Source organism: Solanum verrucosum, unplaced genomic scaffold (assembly GCF_900185275.1).
Source record: "Solanum verrucosum unplaced genomic scaffold, falcon-dt-bn FXZP01000102.1, whole genome shotgun sequence".
Lineage (NCBI taxonomy): Eukaryota > Viridiplantae > Streptophyta > Magnoliopsida > Solanales > Solanaceae > Solanum > Solanum verrucosum.
In genome coordinates, this window is record NW_026019930.1 from 2,908,364 (window position 1) to 2,926,726 (window position 18,363).

Here is an 18,363-nt window from a genome sequence, read left to right on the forward strand (position 1 = left end):
CTTAAGTTGAATTGAACCATAAAAAATAATTGAAATTAATATAGAATATTGAATATTAAATTTGGAACCATTAGAAGATTGTTTTGAATAAAGTTTTAAGCAAAAAAGTGTTGGTGAAATTTGTGAAAAAACTTTTGTAAGTCCATCAAGATATTTGAACAATTTATTTTAAAAATTACGACATATTATTTACTTAAATTCTGATGATTTCCCAAAGACTTGCAGCAATAAACACTTCTATCGAATTTTCATTAAGAGTCATATGCTTCTACAAGAGTTTGAGATCATTTGCTATGTTATGTGGTAGATCGAGGATGCATCTAAGTTTAGTTAACCAAGTAGAGAAGTGTCCCTAAGGTTGTCAATAGTTCAGAGATGAAACTACTAATTTACATCAAGTTTAGGAGTGCTTTCATATAATTTTATTGAATTCTAAATTTCTAATTATAGACACAAATATTATTACGTCATCGCAACTTTTTTAATCGTAATAAAAAGATAAATAACGGCACAAAATGACTATTTGCGTAATTAGGGAGAGGTGGAAATTGGATGACCGTCATTTTTCCTGACTTGAGACCATGACGCATCACTACCAATAGTTTTTCCTTTTTAATATTTTACCACTTCACATTTGATAATAATCTAAATGAGTTTTAACTTCTACGACTATATATCATCATCAAAATAATAATAATATTTTATATACTTCTATTTCAGTTTGGTTTTTAATTCTATTTCAATGTCAACTCTTAGCTAATATATATAAATTGACTAAATTGGTGCTTTTTAAAATCTTATTTAATATTAACCGAAAGTGGTTTCTGATAGATTTCTTTCTACTATATTAAGAAAAACAATTGTTGAAGATTGAGTTTACGATTCAACAATTCTTTTCTTGTTGACTCTTGAACGCTACGTTTTTTTTCCATCAGCTTTTTTGATTTCTTTGTAAGAGACGTAATCAGAATACCTCAGAATTTGACGTAAATTATTAGTTTCGTCTCTAAACTGGTGATAGTCTTAAAAACACCACTTTACTTGATTATTTAAACTTAGATACACCTCCAATCTGTCACATAATAACAAGTGGTCTCAAATTCTCGAAGAAGCATGAAACTCTTAATAAAAAACTAAGAGAAGTGTTGAAGACACTCTTAAATTTGACGAGAATTTTGGGGTAAATTTCGCTCATGTTGCAAGATCGAGAGTGTATTTAAGTTTAATTAATCAAGTAAAAAAATGTTTTTAAAAATGTCAATAATGTAAAAATGAAACTAATAATTCACGTCAAATTTAAAGATATTTTCAATACTTCTCTCTTTCTTTATTCTTCTTCCTCGAACCTTTCTCTTTGCATTTTCCCTTGCACTAAGAAAATGAAACGAAATATACCAGCACAAATTCAAATATCTAATACCACATGAGGAAAAAAGAAGGGAAATGAACAAACATTTCGAGCCCTTTGTCTAGTTAATTAAGTAGATCTACTACTCCATGTGCATTATTGTAATTGTCTTTTTTGGATTTTCCATTCCAGATTCATAATTCGATTAAATTTGAATTCCAATTTCCTATAAGAATCTTTTTATTTATAGGGACTTGAATTTGATACTTCTAGTTAAAAAGTTGAATCAAAATAACAAGACGTTATGTAGAAGCTAATAATTGTAAACTTTGAATAATTAATCAGAGTATAATTTTTTTTTTATGATATGATATGATGTGAATTTGGTCAATTGACATATATATGATAATGCTAATAAAAAATAATTAAACTAAAACAAAAATATCTAAATGTCGTATTCACTACCACAAAAAAGATATTTAGTGGCCAATAAATTTTTCTTTTAATAGTAATATTTATTATCGCAAAAATATTTAACGATAAATAAATTAATGTCATTACATTCGAAGTCGATAAAATCTTACAACATTTATAAAGAATGTTAAATTATAGTAATAAAATATATTTCTACTTGTCTATTTGTATTTCAATAAAGAGCTAATTGAAGTGGGCCGGCAGCCAACTTTGACACGTATTTATTAATTTTCATATTTGTTTAGCATAGAGACCAAGTTAATTTCTTCATACTTTATTTTTTCTTCGTTGAATCGTCCATACTTGACTGACTGGATGAATTAAAAAAATTATTAAAAAATTAGAAGACTTTGTCGTGTGAAACACATTGACAAATTTTAGAGTCATTTTCTTAATGAGTTGAATCTCAAGTATTTTGTATTAGTCAACGCCATCATTTTAATGCATTCTGAATTTTTCATTTTCTAGAAAAATGAAGTTATGAAAATTTCAACTAGCCACAGCTTTTCCAATGACCTAGTTGCAAGATGCCTTGATTTGGCTAATTCATAACTTTGTCCAAATCATGTTAGAATTAAGTACTTTCTCCGTTGGCTTATGTTGACTTGATACTTTCTTTACGAAAGGATTTATCTTACTTAAATAATTTTATTAATTATGTTTTGAAAATATAAATTTGATTACTATCGCTTTATGTAATCATTTAATAACAAGGATATTATTAAAAAAATATTATTTCCTCCGATTTTTTTTAGTTGTCATATACTCCCTCCGTCTCATATTATATGTCACATTTTCCATTTGCACTTGCATTAAGAAATAAGGTAATTTTACACATATGCCCTTATTTAATGTTTGTTTATGACAACTTTGTAATAAATGATGAAATGTTAGATTTCAAAAATATAAATGCATTTAGATGTCTATTTAAATTTTAGAGTTTATTTTTGGAGCCAAATTTTTTCACCAATTGATCCAAAAAAAAAATTAAAAACCAAGTTTTTCCCACCTCAATTTTCCTATATATTTTGTGTAAAATATTTTTTTTTTCTATATTTGTATATATAAATTCTTAAAGCAAACATGACAACATCACAAATATTCAAATTTCATTACTTCAAATTGATCTAAATTTTCCTTTGAACTTTTTGAAATGTCATCTTCCTTGATAAAATTTGTTGAAGCTTCAACTTTCAAGATTTTTTTTGACTTTTTTTTCATCTTTTATTTTTAATTTTTTTGTTGATATTTTTTTCAAAATCAAATTTTATAGAATAAGTAGTGAATAAAAAAAAGTAGTTAATTAATGAATGAAGTACTCTCCAATGAAATTAATTACTTGTTGATTTTCTAGGTTAGTCAAAGTAAATACATTTTCAAGATTAATTAATTAATCTATCAAGGGTATAATGGTCAAAAAATGGTAATTTATGCATAAATTTTATAAAATGACATATATTGTGGTCCAATTATTTTTAGAAAGGGGCGACATATAATATGGGACGGAGGGAGTACTCTCTTTGTCCACTTTTAATTGACATGTTGAGCTTTTCGAAAGTCAATTTGACTAATGTTCAAAGTTAAATTAAATTACATTAATTTAATAATTTAACAAAAAAAATTAAATATTCAAAAACTTTATGAAAAGTACTATAAATTTAATTGTTTTTGCATATCAATACGATGAAAAAAATACATCGTAAAATGTTAGTCAAAGTTATTATAGTTTAACTCTAAAAAAGGAGACTATGACAATTAAAAGTGGACAAATGTAGTATATTTATATGTCATCCTTACTAAAAATAGATGGTCATTAATATTTGTCATTTCACAAAATCAATGCATAAATGACACTATTCTTCCTATTTTACCTTTGAGAGTTATTAGCCTTGAAAATATGAATTAGACCAACATAGGAAACTACTAAATAATTAATTCATATTCATTGATCAATTTAATAAATTAATTTTAATTCATTTATTGAAACTTGACTTTAAGAGAATACTAAATAAGGATATAATGATAAACTTACGTAAAGTTTAAAATGATAGAGTAACATATAAATAAGAACAGAGGAACCGAGGGAGTAAAAAATTTCTCTTCATTTATTAAAATGAACAGGTAAAACATAATCAATTCTAAATATGAGAACCAAATAAAATAAAATGAAGGAAGTATTAGACTTATTTATTTATTTATTTATCTAGCAGCATTAATTTCTGTCCAATAGAAAATAAGACTATCCTTATATCCTAATCTATCGTGGCATACACATAGAGAACGCGTATTGGACAGCTAAATTGGTGAACTGCGTGTGCCTATTTTTTATGCACTTTATTAACTATAGGGTGTGTTTGGTACCATTAAAAATATTTTTCTCAAATATAAATAATTTTGTTTTATATTTTTGATAAATAAATATAAAATATTATTTCAAATATATTTATATATAATATAGGATATATAATGAGAGATGGATGAGGATAAAACTAATGGCCGGCAGGGATGGGGTTAGGTGGTTTGTGTTAGAGAGTGAGATAGAGATAATTAATCTAAAAATCACTTATTTTTTCATTCTATCGAAAAAGTCATTTCAGAAAATACTTTTTCTTCAACACCCAAAATACTTAAATATTCTACTCTTTACAAATCCAGACCTCACAGGGGACAGCAATAAAAAAAATAGAGTGAACGTTGAAAATGCTTGTAAAAAAACAAAGAACGTATATCAAATAAAAAAAAAATATTCCTCCTTTATTTTAATTTTGCACATAAAGTTAGTGATGACGTGCCAAATGATGTTATATGAGTAAGTAGGTTAGAAGATTGGTCAAAACAAGACTCAAAATTCAACTATATATTAACATTAATACTGCATAAATATATTAAACACCTTTTAGTTTTTCTTTTATTTTATTTTATCCATATAAAATATACATCCTTCTTTCTACTTTCCTAATGGTTGTCTTGACTTTGACTAGAGAAGAAAAATTCAAAATATGATGGGCCGACATGAAAAGCTATACACTACTCCTTCCCGTTTTAATTCATATGATATAATTTGACTTGACACGAAATTAAAAAAAATAAAATTTTTAAAGTTTATGGTCTAAAATAAACGTGGTTATAAATTATTTCATTAAATATGAAAATGTATCATTTTGTTTTGGGATTGACTAAAAAAAAAGTAAGTCATATAAATTGAGACAGTGAAGACCGAAGATATATAGGAGTATATAATTATACATGTGTTACTGTACCCACCACTTGTGTTTGCTTAGGTACAAATTTGACAACTATAAGTAAGCTGTGGATAATAATTAATAAGAAGAAAAAAAAAAAAAGGAAGGATAGAAACTCTCAATTTGCATCAATTTAATATTTATCCCTTTTCCTGATTTTCTTCCCACCTTCCTACAACTTGGTCAGCTGGTCTTCTAAAGCCCTTTGGTATTTATATACCTTTTATCTTCATTTCTATATACCATCATCAGATTTTGAGGAGAAAAAAAAAAGTGTTTGTTTCTTAACTCAACACACCTGAAGAAAGACTACAACTTTGTTGATTCTTGGAATTTTCATACATCAAAGAAGAAATTAATATCTATGGAATTTACCAGTTTGGTTGATACTTCATTGGATTTGAGCTTTAGGCTTCGTCCTGTTCTTGAAAAAGTTCCGGTAAGATTTTTGGACTATATTTCTCATTCCCAAATGTATTATTTATATGCTTAGTATTGATGTTTTTAGGTAGTGATAAGGTTTGCGTAGACTAGTGGGATTTCACTTGTTGTAAGTTGTTAGTATTGATGTTTGTTTCTTTTTTGGTTTCAGAAACAAGAAGTGCAAAGTGATTTCACTGGATTGAGCAGAGAAAGAGAGAATATGGGGGTGAAAAATGAGGCAGGGGATTTGTTAGAGGAACTAAACAGAGTGAGCAGTGAAAACAAGAAGTTAACAGAGATGCTTACTGTAGTTTGTGAAAATTACAATGCTTTAAGAAACCAAATGATGGAGTATATGAGCACACAAAATGGTGTAGCAGAAGATAGTAGTGCAGGGTCAAGGAAAAGGAAAGCTGAAAGTATCTCCAATATCTCTAATCCTGTTAACAACAACAACAATAATAATAACAATATGGATGTTGTTCATGGACGTTCATCAGAAAGCAGCTCAAGTGATGAAGAGTCTTGTTGCAAGAAACTCAGAGAGGAGCACATTAAAGCGAAGGTTACAATTGTTTCTATGAAGACTGATGCATCTGATACCTCTCTTGTAAGTACATACTCTTATGAGGATGACACTTTAGAGTTATTCGTATCTCAACTAAAAGTTTAAGCTGTTAGTGAGAGCATACAACTAATTATGTCTTCGGATGTGAACTTATTTGCAGATTGTAAAGGATGGTTATCAGTGGAGGAAGTATGGTCAGAAAGTAACCAGAGACAACCCTTGTCCCAGAGCTTACTTCAGATGCTCATTTGCACCTGGTTGCCCTGTCAAGAAGAAGGTAAATTGAAACCCTAATTTTTGAGTGTTGACAATCATAGTAAAGAATGAATTTGTCATGTTCGTGTTCAAGTCAGTTTGCGCGCATATTCTAATAGTGCATTTGGCATTTTTGACAGGTTCAGAGAAGCATAGAAGATCAGTCTATTGTGGTAGCAACATATGAAGGAGAACATAACCATCCACAAACCTCAAAACCAGAATCAGGTGCAAGTACTAATACCTCCACTGCCAGCCGATTAAATGTGACAACTATCGCCGGTACTAGTACTTCAGTACCTTGTTCTACAACTCTCAATTCCTCAGGACCAACCATTACTCTAGATCTTACTGCACCGAAAACAGTAGAAAAACGCGATATGAAGATGAATCACAGTACTACTAGTCCTACCGGAGGCAATAGCATTAGAACAACAACATCATCATCAACGACAACAGGAGGTGAATATCAAAATAGGCCAGAGTTTCAACAATTCTTGATAGAGCAAATGGCTACTTCATTGACCAAAGATCCAAGTTTCAAAGCAGCACTTGCTGCCGCCATATCAGGAAAAATTCTCCAACATAACAATCAGACAGGGAGATGGTAAACAAAAGTCCAGCAGAGCAGTCAACTACTTTGTATAGACAATTGTTCAATATTTTCCAACTTGACTCATATGAAAAGTCCTTAGGAGGAAAAAGGAAACACAAATTATTGTTCAAATGTAAATACAGGAAAAGTTAGTAACATTTGGACCGCAAAGTTGGACTTGGAAGTGCACGTGAGAATGGGATCTTGCTGGACTGTGAGAAATTTTCAACAGCAGCCATATTGGGTCCCCTGCAGAATGGACTTGCTCTGAGTTGGCTAGATTGAGACTGAATTGTCTTTGAAACATTTAAGTTGTTGAATTTGACAACTTTGTAGAATACTGAAATGATATAATGAAATATACAACTTATTGTTCTGTTCACCGACTTTATGCAACTCTTTTGTGGCATCAAATTTAAGCTACATGCAAGAATTAAAACAATTATAAAGTAATCTGCTATAGTAAAAACCTATGTTGCTCGGACTCTTCAAAAATGTCATCAGGCCTGTGTTGGATCCTTCAAAAGGTGCGGCAACATTTTTGGAGAGTCCGAGCAACTAAGGTAAAAACAATCATTATCTGAAAGCAACTGATGAGATGGTCTTTTGTGATTCCATCCACTAGCATAAAAGAGTACATCTTAGTTGGTCCAACACTCCAACTAAAAGTCTTCTACTTATTGCTTCAATGTCTTAACATGTATTTGTCTAAGGACCCAACCTTGTTGATTATCTGCACCACTGATAAAGATATCTCAACAAGGGCAAGAAATCAAAATCATGTTTAAGTCCTCAAGCTACTTAAACACTATTCTTCCTTTCTATTTTTCTTACTTTTTCCAGTAAATGCTGACTTTTAGCTAGTGTTTGGCCCTATGTTTTAGAAGCAAATTTTGACAATTTACCTGCAAATATCTATTTTGCCATGAAATTTGATTCTTCAAATATTGCCAGTTTTTGGGTTCTTGGACTTCAACTCACAAAACTTCAAAAAAAAAAAATCAAGTAAAATGCATGTCCAAACCTAACTTACTCAAATTTTCGAGTTTCAACTTCAAAATCTATGGCCAGACAGAAACTCAAGCAATTGACCATTCAAATTGCCTTTTATTTTCTCTTCAATCATAAATCACATCATATCTGCATTTTTTTTACCTCCACATCATACCCGAAGGTTACTACTTCGAAAATTTTGCATTAACAGCTGACAAATCATTCAGTTTTGCTGTGTCAAAATAGAACATACAGTGTTCTCAAGAACCATTCACACAAAAAAAAATTGCTCTTTATTGCCTGGATTTTTTAATTCAAATCCTAAAAGACATAGGGATCTAAAGTTATGCTGGCTTCTTAAAAAAAAAAAAAAAAAACTTACAGAATCGTCCAAAATATTGCTGAGTCTGATATTAAAAAAGGGCTCGAGAACTCAAGAAACCATTGATACAAGAACTTTATCAAAAGGATTCCTTCTCTGGAATGCAGAAGCAAGCAGTACTAGTTCCTTGAAGTTGGCAGATGTATCTTCTATAGACTCAAGAAAGCGGCTTTGCACGAGTAGCTGGATCTTCCTTGGATTCAACTTGTATTATAAATGCATATCCCAATACCCATAAGAAAATATACAAGAAAGGAACCCAAGAGAGGCAAGCTAGCAAACTCAAAATGCTGCCGACATACTGAGGATCTCTTATTACTCCAAAAGGAAACTCTGTTGCCCAAGGGATATTCTTCCCAAAGCGGACCCCATAGTAAGTGCCAGCTTCTCCCAACAGTTGATACACCCTGCAGTTTTGTAAATTATTACACCCACGAGCCCCAATAGAGTAAAGAACTAAATGTAAAACATGGACAAGCGATAGGAGTGCACGTCTAACATAGCAGTCACTCTTGATAAGATGGAACCAAGACATAGCTTCATTCAATATATGAATCATGATATCCAAAACAACGAAGTAATAAATAGTCAGTTGAGTATCTAAAGTGACTACTGGTGCCATACAGAAGTCTAAAGCGAATGCTGGTGCCATGTCAGATCTCTTATTTGAAAGTTGCCATTGAAATGGCGAGCCTCTATCCAATAATTGTTATCAATGGGGATCTTAATCAGGTTAATCTCTGTTGCTACTATGTTTCTGAACTAAACTCAACTTAAGGTGTTGAAAAAACACCTAATAAGATGTGATTCTAATAAACTTTTTCCTTTTTGACAAATGACTCCAATTATCTTTTCGTAGGCATTTTACTATTTTAAGCCTTCCAAATTCTATTGCGTTGGAATGTGGAAATAATCTTTAGATTAATGCTTGTACAAAGTATATGAATGTATGATCCAAAGAAACCTATAGTTAATAACTACGTTTTAAGTTAGTCAGTGAACCTCAAAATCATTACTCTTCTATGAGAAGAAATAATCTATGTATTAAACAGGGAAGCTAACTTAAATATCCCCTGACCAAAAAAAGTAGCCGACAGATGTACATATGTGTAGAATTAATGTATAATATACGTATTTGGCTAACGATTGTAAATATTTTTGGTCAAGTGGCTATAGAAGAGTAATGATTATGAGGTTCACTACCTCATAGTACAGAACTTAAACTCATAGAGGAAACCTGTATCATTTAGTAAGATTGGTTGGAAGTCTTTTTTTTTTTTTTTTTTTGATGACCGTGGCTAGGACAGATGGAAAGAATCACCTAGTGTTTTTTTGTTTCTGCAGGGAATTCAAACAGAGATCTCATGGTTCTCAACCACTTCATTGATCACTAGGCCATACCCTTGGGTGCAATTGGCCGGAACTCTAATCAGAGCTAAATATCTATATTTACTCTCTATCCCATCCCAACCAGACTTCACCAAATTATCCTTGATTTTTAGTCTTTTGGAACAAAGTCTAGTTGAGTACAAATTGACCATTAAAGTACTGAGGTGGGAGGTAAAGATCAGTAACCCAATGATGGGCCCAAATCAATTAATTCTCCCCTATATCTCTAGAGACATTAATTAATAAACTGGTCGATACGTCAAAGTTTGCATCATTGAATCACTACTTCAGTGCGTTTGTTTGAAATTGCAGGCAGAGCATCTAAAGCTATATAGCCCATTCCAAGCAGATAACGATTCCTGTGTGCTGTTTATGTGGGTTTTTTAGAGGTTTATATACATTTCTCAGCCAGATCAGAAACACTCATATTGTAGAGGAGAAGTGGTTTGCGGAATCAGTTCAGAGGATTGATGAGCCAGTGCAATCTCAGATTGCTTAACTTTTTCAAATTTCATCATTCCAGTTCAGCCCGATCACATCAGCTGATTAACTTTTAGAAGATACTATAGGGTAGTCCATATTGGACCTGTGATCACTATTATGTACATGCTATCCATTTAACACATTAAATATAAAAGCAATGATTATTGGTTCAAATGAAATCCTCCAGCTGAAACCTCTAACCCTCAAGGCAGAGACCGCAGCCAAGATTTCAACTTTATGGGTTTTGGATAGCTAATAATTGGTTCTAAATTTAGTGTGTACATATTCAAGGAATTACTAATATAACTACACCATTTGAGCAAAAATTATTGAGTTGAGACAACCCGTATCTAGACTTCTACCTCTGCCCCTGCCTAGATCTGCTCGCACAACTATGCACTAGTTTTTCATCAAATTGTCAATATGACAACTTCGTAATTTGCGTGCATTGAATCTCCATGACAACATCAAAACTAGTCTATCGGAGGCTAGCATGATTCCATAGTGCAGGAGGAACTTACATCAAAGATGCTTTCCTTCAGTAATTAATGATTTAACTGGCTCCTAGTGAATTGATGACAAGCAGGAACGCTATGCCATCCCTTTCCTCCACGCATTAAAAATTGCCAACGATAACATGAACCTAGATATCCAATTTTTCAATCAGCTCATCGACAAATTACATGTCGATTTCAAATTAGTTAGTGTCAGCAATATCAATCTTTTACATTTAACTCAAACTCTATGGAGAATGGGTCCACCCCTCTACCATTTCTCCACTGCATCAAGATTTCAACACGTGAGCTTGCGAGACATCCCGCTCTATACTATCTTTCTCGTTGAACCAAAGCCTTGGGAACAATCAAATCCTTTGTATATATTTCAGCTTTATTTATGCCAATTTCACTCCAATCCTAAAAATGCCATTTTTCATTCTAGTAAATTCAAGAATCTAATTTCTACCAAACAACAATATCCCAAGGTATATGTTCATAAAATTAACAAATTGACATAATCTTTACATTGTCGAATGACCATAAAACATAGTAAAGAGGAAAGAAGATCAAATTTGAAGCTTGAGGTCTGACCTGAAATTAAGGAACTGACCAAAGATGAAAAGGGGCCAAAAATAAAGCGGAGGAGGCCATGAAAATGTGGAAACCGATAAGAGTGAGATGAATTGGATGAACTTTATAAAATGAGAGACGATAGCCATAACTTTGCAAGGGTCACGTCCACTTCCACTTCCACAGAGATCGACCCATTTTTGAGGATGTGTCCAGAGATAGTAGTAAAATGGAAATGGTGATATCACTGCTAAACATGCCCATAATCCCATTTTTCTTTGTTCCGCTTTCTGTCTCAGTATTCCTTTATTTGTGTCTTTTAACCTCAAGGCCGAAAATCCCTTTCGACGACAACACTAACGTGTCTATGTTGTCCGCAGGAGCAGCATATTTTGATAAGTTTGGGCCGATCTGTTGATACCATATTGTTGGGCTTGCTAGAAATTACACCACCTTGGAAACAGAAATTGACATGTTTATGCACGTTTTGTCCAGGTTGGAAAAATTGTATATAATAGCAAACTGTTAATTCAAATTAAATGTTATAATCATAGTTTGAATTAATTGTACCCCATATCAAACTGTTGCTATTTCGCCTCTCTCTCTCGTGAATCTCGCTCACCACTCTCGTTTTCGTTGGGCAGCCTCTCTCGCTTTTATACAAACACAAATGTATAAAATGTGTTTTTGTTTGTATAAAGTGAGAGAAAATTGTATATATACATATATTTTCGTTCCCCTCTACCAGATCTCGCTCGCCACTCTCACTTGCCTCTCTCACTTTATACAAACACAAATGTATACATTGCGTTTGTGTTTGTATAAAGCGAGAGAAAATTGTATATACAAATACAATGCATATATTTTCGTCCTATACACTTATGATTATACAAATACGATCTTCCCCTGCCTAGTTTTCTTTTGTCTTTCTCTCTTTCTCGCTTTATACAAACACATATTATACAATTGATTCTTTTGTATATGTATACCGAAACAAATTATACAATTGCTTCTTTTGTATATATGTATATATGAGGCGTAATTATGCAAACTATAGCTATAACATACAAATATGATTTTTGTGTTTGCTATATGTGAAAGTTGCTCATTTAATTTTTGTCCTTTAATAATCAAACTTATATCTAGTGACCTCACAAAAAAGTTGTTTATTTTGATGAATAAAAAATTAGACTACACAAAATAAGGATAGAAGTGCAAATGAGCTGAACAATCATAGAAACAAAGAGAATGAAGGCTCTTTTTGCGCAGGAAAACCTTTACACTTTTGAAAGAGAAAGAAGTAAACAATGAGAGAGCTAAAAGAGAATAAAGTGTAACACAAATTCTTTCTTTCATAGCTTGGGACGCACAAACAAACTTTAAAGGACTTGTCATTTCTTTAAGACAACCTTCTTTCTAGTTGAAGTACAAGTTACTATAAAGTAGAATAAATACAAAGAGCATTTTTACGACGGAAATGCTGGATCAACAAATTTGGTAATTTAGTAGCTTGTTTTGTTCCTCCACCACCTGAGTGTGTTATAAATCTCCACCCCACCCGCCATCCTCTTCTTCTGTGGCAATTTTCTGTTCAACTACGCCATGCAGAGGATGCTTCTAAATCAACATCTTCTTCCCACCAGGTTGCAGTCTACAGCAAGGCATTTAAGCATCAGTCAAACATATTCTCAAATCTATTGCGTATTTTACTAATCTTCATAGGATAAGCAATGAGAAGAGATTAGTTCGATGAAAGAAACTGTAGTTGTTGATGGGAAAAACACAAACACTATGTAAGTTCAAAATTACTATAAAGAGACCTTGTATCCTCTTCTGAGAAATTCAAGTGAGCTTCCTTTCTCCTCTTGCAGTCCGAGGACTCTCAATAGTTCTTCCTTGGTCTGCCATAACATGTTTTGGGCAGCTTATTTACCATAAAAGTTATTAAAAAGAACAAGTTGCATGAATCAGATGTATAGTTACTTCGTTAAGAGTGAAGCGAGTTGCACTTTCTGCCACACAAACAAAAGAACCATCTGTCTGTTTCAGCATCACCTGCCAAGGCCCTGCAATATTAAAACAAAGCTAAAGGTTGTCGGTATTCCATATTAGTGCATACACAATCTTACAAAAGTACCTGTGCTGAAGCCTGAATATCAGAAACGACATAGACACTTCTAATGAAACAAAAAAATGTTACATCTATTACTCTTACATGATGTTAAATATCTAGTTTCAAATACTTCAGTTTCATTTAGAGCATTTAAGTTTTCTTAAAAGGGAAGTTATTCTTAATATTGTGGAGTTCCACGAATAACTATAACAAGCAAAGAATTAATTTGACAGTATGTCGTCCTAATTTACATTTTCTTCTCTCACCTCATTTTCAAGTGAGAAAACAGTTCCTAGGATCAGATTTATTTTACACTCGTAATATAGACTTGGCATATAGTAACCTTAGAAGGGTCAGAAATATTTACAAGTCACATATATTCAATATACTTAAACAACTAGTATACTCTATCCTCAAATTTCTGTTCAACTGGAGTGAACACCAAGAAAATAATCTGCACTCATATTTTGATATCAGAAAGAAGGAAATTCAATTGAGAAACAAGAAGAGGAAGTCGATAAATATAGGGAAATAATGAAACAGAAGTAACAGAATCCCTAAATAAGCGTATAACCACAAGAATGAAAACTTACCAGGATATTGACGGAAGAGAGCTCCATTGTAGTTCACTATATAAGGTTCCACTGCAACTGTCTTCCATGAGAAAAAGAAAAAAAGAAATTATGCATTACAGGCTTACAAGGTCGATATAAGATAGATGAACATAAAACCAAGATCACAAAATTGTCACCTTTGAGTACTCTCTTGTTCGAATATAAAAGACGGGGGTGAATTGAGAAAGAAATTGATAATGCAATTCCCTTGGTGGAAAGCCTATAATACCCAGGTCAGCACTGCAATTTTGAATAAATTTATTGTTAATCAGAATATCATCGAGGAACTAACCATAACATATATTAATCAGAAAAATATCCATCAAAGACGGGGAACACTATTTATTACCGCAAGGTGTCAAGTTCGAGATTGAAAAGGAGACTCGGGGTTGACGTAGCAAATTTGCCCTGTACATTGTCAATGCAATGGATGTCAATATCATCAACCCTTGAATAAATACAGAGAAGAAACATTTATTTTAAAAGTATAGTGGAATAAACAAATAAAATGAATACTAAAAGGGTGTTCAAAGCAACTTTAAGGTAGACTACGCGTAAGAGCAAAGGAAACATGTCCCAGAACAAATGATACATTTGAAATAAGGATGATCACACATTGGTACACTAGTAAGTTTGATTTTTATCGGAGACAATTTCTTGCAAATTTGGAAGTGAAAATTAGATAACATGACTTTCTAATACCAACAGATCTTACCACATACTTCTCAATGTACGAAAGGTCACGAGTGCTGCAGTTGATAAATATATATAGTGTAGGAGGCTGGTCAGACTTCCAACGACCTGAAACAATAAAGATGCATGAAGCTTTATAGGTATAGTACACATAGCATATGTAAAAAATTGATGACCATTGCAATAACCCGGAACCAAGCTATTCCTTTGAGCTTTGAGTAACTATGCCCTTGTAAATGGTCTAGGTGTTAATAAAACAAGAGAAAGGAACCTTCAATTGCTTTAAAAGCTTAAAAAAATTACAATGGATGTAAAAAAGAAAAAACAGCTAGATCCACTTTAATCCTAATGGCCCGTTTGGTTGGTGTCTCGGGAGTAATCTAACCATGTATAAAATTCTGCATAATTTATTACATTGTTTGGTTGATGTTTTAAAGAGACTTAATCTCCGTATAATACTTAGCATAGCATATATAATGTTTGGTTGAGATTTTTGTTTTCTTCCTACATAATACCTGCATAACTTTATCCAAAGAAGATTTCCTAATTGAATACTTTCAATGACTAAAACAAACTGGTTGGGAAATACTGCAAATGCTAAAGGAGAAAAGGTCCAGCTGATTTTGAGACAGGATTAGGTAGCATCAGTGCAAGACGCATGTACTCATGTTAATCTGTTGATGTTCTTGAGTTCTTTTGAAGTTAAATGCAATACAGTAACCTAGCATTTATAGACTTTCTAATTTGTATCATAATGACTTAAAATCCTTAAAACACTTGACAAGATTCTAAGAATGTTGCATCACCCTTCCCCTCTCCTCTCCCGGAAAAGAACAAGAAAGGAAGCTTATGTGGAAACCAAAATGGATCTATTTATTGTCACAGATTAAGAGAACTGGGTTATTGTGCAACAGTGGCTAAGTTGATGAAGGAGTTGGAAACATAAGAACAGTTAGATTGTGAAATTAACCTTCATTCTCATCCTCAAAATCGAAGTCCAGTGTATTCCTTACAGATCTGAAGAATGAGGTCACAGCTCCCCCAGGAATATCATCCAAGGATCCAATGGTAATGCCATCTACCTGAAAGAGTGAAAGCATGATAATTTCAATGAGATTTTTGTGAGAATGAGGAAACGACAGGAAGAACGCAACTCCAAAATGCAAAAAGAAAAAGAAGATGAATCGAACTATATCATGAACATCAAAAATGTTTTTTCAAAGTTAATCATTCATCTCTAATTTCAAGGAGAGGTTTAGATAAGACAAACCAACTGATGAGAGCACCCGACTTACACAGAAGGCATTCCCTACTAGAACAAAATGTTATGGTTCACAGCATCAGAAATGAAAATTGAAATCTACAATGAGTTAACAGTACCGAGTCAAGAGCTGCTTTGAAAAGATCGCTGGCCCTACGCTTTTCTGGTTTGTCAGGAAACACCTACAAATTGAGGGATCTTGTCAGATTTGCTTCTGTGCATATCAGTGAATCATAGCTTGTACAAAGAAAGAATGACAAAGTTTCTTCTCACCACACAAGCTCGAGTTTCCATCTTTTCCTGAAGCTTCTTAACAACAGCTAGTACAAGTTGGATATTGGCATCACTGAACTCATCCGAAGACCCCTTCACATTTTCAGGAATTTGAGAGATGAGCTCATTGCAAGGTCACATAATTAGAAATATGCAAAATATGAGAGATGATAGTTATCCAGAAAAATAGAATGACTTCCGACAACAATATGATGTCATCAGCAAGGTACTTAAAATATCAAAATTTATGACAAGTTAAAATGATACCTTATAAGAAGAAATGCTGGTGGGCAAGGGCCTGAAGATGTAAACCAATGGAGCGTTGAAACAAACAGGAAACATTGTCAGGAAAGAAGCTATGACAAACTTATTATTGAAATAATAAGCATGTAATCAAAAAGGTTATATTCCTATCAAACTTCACGAATGTATTGACAATTCAACGTCAAAAGTTAATACACAGCTGACAACAACCTGAAAGACCTTGAAGTGTTCTGATTTGGAACACGACCTGACTTACTCTTTGGGAGAAGGAACTCATTTTAAATGACATCATACAAACATATCCCGGAATACAGTACGGATCTGTTCAAATACAGAAGGACATAACGGATTTTCCAATAGAGGATACATTCAGCTGATTATTTTCAGAGCAAATTAAATATAACTTAACACCCTAAGTCGTCAATCTAAAATATGATGGCGCCATGATCTGTAACTGATTTAAAAATGAGACTTTAGATTAGATTATGGTAAGTGTTCATCACTTTTAGCATATATTTCAGCTTTAATGAAAACAAAATATAAACACTGAACTTCCTTTACTTTTTATCATTTTCTATAACAGGAACCATACTCATCAGTTGAAAAAGTTACCAAATAAACAACAATTAGGAATTGCAACAGAATCTAGGTCACCTATTCATATGTACAAAAATGTAATCCACAAATTATACTTCTAACATTATGTCCTTATGCTGGGACACCTCCCTGGTGGGAGGAAGGTGCTGTTTTGGACACTTTTTTTTAATATAAAAAGTGATTACAAGTCCAGCCCACCACTTAAATTTGAGCTGATCCCCCACTGCCTTGACAGTGTTTTGATGCAAAAGATTTCAACTTTGTTCCATTTGGGTGATTTAGAGTTGGAATAATTTCAACTTTCCTAGTTGCTACATAGTAACAAGTAAAGAATCACAAATAAGGAAACCGTGCAGCAGAAAATACACGACTAATTCTTGAAAGCAACTACTTTTACTACACCTCAATCCCAAAGTAGCAGACCCTTTCATTCTAATACTCAATTATGAGAATTTCTTGAAAGTAACAAGCAGAAATTTATGAAACAACTATAGCACAAGTATTATCAGGAGGGATAAAACAGTCAAATAGGAATCTTGAAAACACCCACACAACCATTAATCAGTAGTAGTGAAGAATGAGATGGGAGAATTACGGGAAGTCAATTTCGAGTCTGGTCTTTCCGTCATTTAGGGCATAAAAAAGAGAATTTGCGGCATCAGAAACAAGGACTTGGTATGATTTAGGCTTGTAAACACTGACGCCTTTTTTTGGGTCAGCTCCCACTTCATTCTTGATGCACTGAATTCCCTTCAAGGAGAGTAGTGATGATCTTCCGGAGGTTTTGGGAGAGTGGGGGAGTGGGCAAATGGGGGAAAGGGAAAAGGAAAAAGAGATAAAGGGAGAGCGAGGAAGAGGGAAGGAAGAAGGGAGTGACTGTAACTGTAAGGCCGTGGTTAGTACGGCCATGGCAATGGCAATGGTTGGTTGGTTAGCTGCTGTTGTGGTGGATAGTGGAGGGAAATATAACCAACATTGGATTTGGTGATAAGGTCTTTTATTGCAAATATTTTTATTCTACTCAAAAATAAACTTTTTTTTTTTTTTGTTTCCCACCGGGCTCGAACTCGAGACTTCTGATTAAGGGTGAAACACTCTCACCAGTGCACTACAACCCATATTGGCTACTCAAAAATAAACTTATGAAAATCTTTTATTTAGTAGTCCTCACCTTCATTCACTTTTACTTGTCGGTGCAATGAATAGGGCAACTTCTCCCAGGTCTCGAGTTCAAATCTAAAATATGAAAAAATCTTTGGTAGGAAATAAAGTTGTTGCTGGCATTACTCAAAGTTTGAAGATCTTTTATTTGGTTTAGAATCTCGATTA

The 18,363-nt window shown here is 32.9% G+C and overlaps 3 protein-coding genes across 3 annotated transcripts; 1 reads left to right on the forward strand and 2 right to left on the reverse strand.

The window, feature by feature from the left end:
- Nucleotides 1–5,179: 5,179 nt before the first annotated feature.
- LOC125828711 (probable WRKY transcription factor 60) lies at nt 5,180–7,287 on the forward strand. The gene is made up of 4 exons (XM_049508059.1): nt 5,180–5,503; nt 5,657–6,097; nt 6,216–6,332; nt 6,451–7,287. The coding sequence occupies exons 1-4, from the start codon at nt 5,429–5,431 to the stop codon at nt 6,919–6,921; spliced, it is 1,104 nt and encodes a 367-aa protein (XP_049364016.1). The 5' UTR covers nt 5,180–5,428; the 3' UTR covers nt 6,922–7,287.
- A 182-nt stretch (nt 7,288–7,469) lies between these two features.
- LOC125828837 (phosphatidyl-N-methylethanolamine N-methyltransferase) lies at nt 7,470–11,510 on the reverse strand. The gene is made up of 3 exons (XM_049508163.1): nt 11,241–11,510; nt 8,281–8,687; nt 7,470–7,638 (listed from the first exon to the last, which is right to left on the reverse strand). Exons 1-2 carry the CDS (start codon nt 11,489–11,491, stop codon nt 8,438–8,440), a joined length of 501 nt encoding a protein of 166 aa, XP_049364120.1. The 5' UTR covers nt 11,492–11,510; the 3' UTR covers nt 7,470–7,638; nt 8,281–8,437.
- Nucleotides 11,511–12,613: 1,103 nt separating this feature from the next.
- LOC125831860 (protein LPA3) lies at nt 12,614–18,153 on the reverse strand. The gene is made up of 13 exons (XM_049511001.1): nt 18,136–18,153; nt 17,630–18,051; nt 16,441–16,471; nt 16,174–16,266; nt 16,020–16,082; nt 15,610–15,721; nt 14,662–14,747; nt 14,296–14,354; nt 14,084–14,186; nt 13,926–13,986; nt 13,203–13,285; nt 13,040–13,120; nt 12,614–12,870 (listed from the first exon to the last, which is right to left on the reverse strand). Exons 1-13 carry the CDS (start codon nt 18,151–18,153, stop codon nt 12,811–12,813), a joined length of 1,272 nt encoding a protein of 423 aa, XP_049366958.1. The 3' UTR covers nt 12,614–12,810.
- Nucleotides 18,154–18,363: the final 210 nt, after the last annotated feature.

Bases quoted from the DNA above. Each gene is read 5' to 3' on its own strand.
- LOC125828711 (XM_049508059.1), top strand. From the start codon at position 5,429: ATGGAATTTACCAGTTTGGTTGATACTTCATTGGATTTGAGCTTTAGG. The intron at 5,504-5,656 runs GTAAGATTTTTG...TTTTGGTTTCAG, and splicing joins CTGTTCTTGAAAAAGTTCCG to AAACAAGAAGTGCAAAGTGA. The intron at 6,098-6,215 runs GTAAGTACATAC...ACTTATTTGCAG, and splicing joins ATGCATCTGATACCTCTCTT to ATTGTAAAGGATGGTTATCA.
- LOC125828837 (XM_049508163.1), bottom strand. From the start codon at position 11,491: ATGGGATTATGGGCATGTTTAGCAGTGATATCACCATTTCCATTTTAC. The intron at 8,688-11,240 runs GTCAGACCTCAA...ACAAAACTGCAG, and splicing joins GGTCAGTTCCTTAATTTCAG to GGTGTATCAACTGTTGGGAG.
- LOC125831860 (XM_049511001.1), bottom strand. The intron at 16,472-17,629 runs GTAATTCTCCCA...TTACATCTTCAG, and splicing joins AGACTCGAAATTGACTTCCC to GCCCTTGCCCACCAGCATTT. The intron at 14,187-14,295 runs GTAATAAATAGT...TCAAAATTGCAG, and splicing joins CTCGAACTTGACACCTTGCG to TGCTGACCTGGGTATTATAG.